This window comes from Temnothorax nylanderi, unplaced genomic scaffold, assembly GCF_030848795.1.
Source record: "Temnothorax nylanderi isolate EJ_2023f unplaced genomic scaffold, tnyl_v1.0 TNYL_tig0391_pilon, whole genome shotgun sequence".
In the NCBI taxonomy this organism is placed as follows: Eukaryota; Metazoa; Arthropoda; class Insecta; order Hymenoptera; family Formicidae; genus Temnothorax; species Temnothorax nylanderi.
Window position 1 is genome coordinate 139,021 of NW_027249453.1, and position 4,338 is coordinate 143,358.

General features: G+C 36.1%; 1 protein-coding gene across 1 annotated transcript; it reads left to right on the forward strand.

Moving 5' to 3' along the window:
* Window positions 1-1,273: 1,273 nt before the first annotated feature.
* On the forward strand, window positions 1,274-4,023 carry LOC139782142 (putative nuclease HARBI1). The gene is made up of 4 exons (XM_071721089.1): window positions 1,274-1,479; window positions 1,861-2,147; window positions 2,802-3,384; window positions 3,640-4,023. Exons 1-4 carry the CDS (start codon window positions 1,274-1,276, stop codon window positions 3,647-3,649), a joined length of 1,086 nt encoding a protein of 361 aa, XP_071577190.1. The 3' UTR covers window positions 3,650-4,023.
* Window positions 4,024-4,338: the final 315 nt, after the last annotated feature.

Sequence of the window (4,338 nt, forward strand, 5' to 3'; positions counted from 1 at the left end):
CAAAAATCGATACGCCGTCCTTTTCGATATGTATGCGCGTTTTCGTAAAATTTATTACGGATACGATTCCAGTGATACGCTTTGCAGCTTGTATACATTCCTGATGGAAAGACCTTTTGTTGTCATCGATTGCTCGCGACAAAACGAATCTGTCAAGAGCGCCACCGTGGATGTGCGAATAGAATTTGACTGCAAAGAGAATGTACCGGCAAATACTACCGCCTATTGTCTCATTTTGCCTGATCGCGTAATCGAATACTGTCCATTGTCGAACGTAGTGCGCAAAATCATGTAAATTGCAATATCAGCGGATATTGCGATATAAGATACACTGATGTATCGCGATAAGATACAGATTGCTCCGTCGTTTCGTCATGATCGTACCAACGTTTGTCGATCTGCAAGGCTTCACCGTCGAGATGAAATTTGTCGTAAAGGAGGTGGCGGTTCTGAGAAACGGGACCGTTTTGGCGCATTACATTTTTACATGTCCCATGCCATGGAGTCTCCTCATGAAATCCGACAAATCATGCGCTTCTTGGTTGATTGCAAATCACCATGGACTACGATGGGAGGATGGAAACGTGCCATACAGCATGGCGAAACATTTAATTACATCGGCCGTGCTTGGAGAGGGCGACGAGACGTCGACTCTTGTGTACGTCAAGACCGACGCGGCCATTGCACGCGGACTCCGCGGCGCGGCGAAAACGCGAACGCGGTCGCCCCTCCCCCTCCTCGCGGCGCCGGAAACGCGGTTCCCCCCTCCCACTCCTCGCGGCGCCCGAAAACGCGGTTTCACCCTCCCCCTCCTCGCGGCGCCCGAAAACACGGTTTCCCCCTTCCACTCCCCCCGCGGCGCCCGAAAACGCGGCCCCCCGCGGTACCCCCCCCCCCCCGCGGTAACCCCCGCCACTCACCCCCCCTCGAAGCTCCCTAGTTGGGACGCCCATAGCTTACCTACTAATACGGAGACTAAGGCCCGGTTCCACAACTTAACTTTAAACTGCGTTTAATCGTTAAACCTAGTTTAAAGGAAATGTTGCATTCCACAACTACCATAAACTTCGGTTAACGTCGATTTCCTACGGTTAAAGTTGAACGCCGAATTTTGGGCGTTTAGTAAATATAAACGAGGTTTACTAGTGCAGTGCCGATCTTAACGTCAAAGTTTGTTGCGTACAGGTTATGGTGAATTGTTACAGTATTTCCATTTATTGCTTAAAAATAATTAATATAAACAAAAAGTAAGAACTTAATTTGTTAAAGAAATATGGAACTAGCATATATATTATCTTCATCTGAAGATGAAGAGTTTGAAAATATAATGTATCGACGTCCGAAAGTTATAAGAAGAAGACCATTATACTTTGAAGAATACGACGACATTGATTTTCATGCGCGATTTCGTTTGAGTAAGGAATCTGTTACTGCAGTACTAGCAGAAATTGAGCAGGAAATTTCTTATAAATCTGAACAGTAAGTATAAAGTTGATTTAAAGTATTGGATTATTACTTTGACAGATTACATTCTATAATAGAACAGAGTAGCAATAACATAAAAATCAGTTATTATAAAACAAATTTAATCAAATCAATAATGTAAAATAATTGATCATTATTATTAACAAATTTATAATTCTGCTGAAATGTTCAAGTGCACAATATTCTGTATAAATGTTTAACACACATTCAGATCACTATCCAGTAAACGTCAACAGAAATATAACACATGTATTATTATTGTATTTAAATTGTGCAGTGGAAACATTGCAATGTTACTATTGCTTGGTGTTTACTGGATATGAAATAAGCAAGAGATAACACGATTAATACAAATAATAAACATTTTTTTGCCAGAAACAATGTTATATCTCCAATGAAGCAGCTTCTTCTGACATTAAGGTTTTATGCAACTGGGAGTCATTTATTATCAGCAGGAGATTATTCTGGAGTGAGCAAAACAAGTTCTCACAGAATCATTCATCGGGTGACTGCTGCTATTGCTCGTCTTCGACCAAGATATATAAAGTTTCCTATGCTTGCCGAGGAAATAAAGAGAGAACAGATGAAGTTTTTTGATATTGCACGATTCCCAAGAGTAATAGGTTGCATAGATTGCACTCACATAAAAGTACAGTCATTTGGTGAGTAATATTCAACTTTTGAAAGAAATATGTTAACAATAAAACTATTAGCGCATATTTTTGTATAGGCGTAACACGCACACATATACACGAATTATTCTTTAAATTATATATTAAAAAATAAAATTTTTACAGATTAAATTTGATAATTTTGTTATGTATGATATCCTACAATAAATCTAAAAACAATTTTTGTACATGTTATGTATAATTTGTAATTTATCTCAATCAGTAAAACATGTGTTTTTTCATACACCATATACCTTCATTGATTTATACAAAAGGTTTTACATCTCTCGAAATGTTATTTCTTATTAATTATTTTTGGTTTGTAATAAATAGATTAATTATATTTATATTTTATCTTGATTTATGTTTTACAAAAATTTCTACACAGAAAAAAATGCAGTTGCTTCGATTAAACGTCTACGTCACGGGCTGCTACAATCATGAACGGTTAATTCAATTGGATATTGCTTGAACCAAATATTTGGATTATTAAAACAACTATCTGATGTTTTCGTTCAAATAATATCCAATTGAATTAACTGTTTATGTTTGTGGCAGCCCGTGACGTCGCGTTTAATTGAAGCAACTTTATTTTTTTTCATGTATTGATAACTACAAACATCAACTGAAAGTTATTTATTTCAGGTGGAAACGATGCTGAATATTTTAGGAATAGAAAGGGTTACTTTTCTGTAAATGTTCAAGCAGTCTGCAATGCAAATTTAGAGATAACCGATCTTGTGGCTCGTTGGCAAGGATCGGTGCACGATGCTACAATTTTCAACAATTCAAGAATACGTGCTTTATTCGAAGCTGGAACATTTCAAAATTCGTTGCTATTAGGTGACGGTGGTTATGCCGTTCGCTCGTATTTTATGACTCCTTTACAAAATCCACGAACTCGTGCGGAGCACCTATATAATGAATCACATATACGAACACGCAATACCATCGAGCGTGTATTCGGAATATGGAAAAGAAGATTCCCTATTTTAGCACTTGGGTCCCGATTTCAAAAAGTGGATAAAGTGCTACCTGTTATTATTGCAACTGCTGTGTTGCATAATATTGCTCGACGTGCTGGAGATCCAGTACCAGCAAACGATCCTGAATTAGTATTGCCTGCTCCATGGGAAAATCTTTTACAAGAAGGAAATATAGCTTATAGACATGATGGACCCGGTAACAATGGCATGCAGCATGCAATAATCAACGATTATTTTCAAAGGTGAGAAAAGAATTTTATGGTAAATTATTTATTAATTTATAAATAGTATACTTCAACAACGATATAACTGCTTAATATTTCATAGTTAAATGCGACAGAATACATTGTTATCAAATTCCCGATATTATTTTTATAATGCTGTACAAATGATAAGTTACTAGTTTTCATTGTTTCTGGAAATTAAAATTTTATTATCAATTTACTCCGTACATACTAATAAACAGTATTATTAAAACATATTACATTATTTTGCAGCTTATTGTAGAATAATCAGGTGGTAAATGTGCTACATTTTGGACTACTCCATGATGAAAAAAGTGACTATAGTATAGAGGAATAGTATTTGCAGTCCTGCTATTGTATCTTGAAATAAAATATTGATATTTTACACGGTTTTTTATTGATACTACAAAATTGCCCAAAGTATATAGTCACAAAAAATACACATCGCAAGTTGGCATAAGTGAAGAAATCCTAGAAAGGGAGAAATAAAAAGTGGAGCAACTGTCGATAAAAAATTATAATTTTTATTTGAATAATTTTTATATTTGGTACCTTATCAATATTGTTACAATTCCCAATATACGATAATAAAATAATATCATGTACGATAATAAAATAAACTTGTATTTCTATATATTTTGCACTTGTTTCTTTGGTACTTTAAAGTAACAATTTAAAAGTAGATAACAATATAGATAACACAAGACAACTTCAATGTATACATACATATAGAACTAGCTCTTTTGACATAGTGTTTAATATGTAATCTAAATATAAACTAATATATTGTTGCGCTCACCGCGTCGCTCGTTCTCACACTTTACACTCACTCGGTCGCACTCCCGACGCTCGCGGAAATAAGGAAACACTGCGATTATAAAAGAACAATCTCAATCTTTATTGCAACGTCGCGATACAGAAGAGCGTGGACACACGTCCGTTCGGTCCAGC

Coding starts and splice junctions, on each gene's coding strand:
- LOC139782142 (XM_071721089.1), top strand. CDS start 1,274: ATGGAACTAGCATATATATTATCTTCATCTGAAGATGAAGAGTTTGAA. Junction 1,480..1,860: donor ATTTCTTATAAATCTGAACA/GTAAGTATAAAG, acceptor TTTTTTTGCCAG/AAACAATGTTATATCTCCAA. Junction 2,148..2,801: donor CATAAAAGTACAGTCATTTG/GTGAGTAATATT, acceptor TATTTATTTCAG/GTGGAAACGATGCTGAATAT.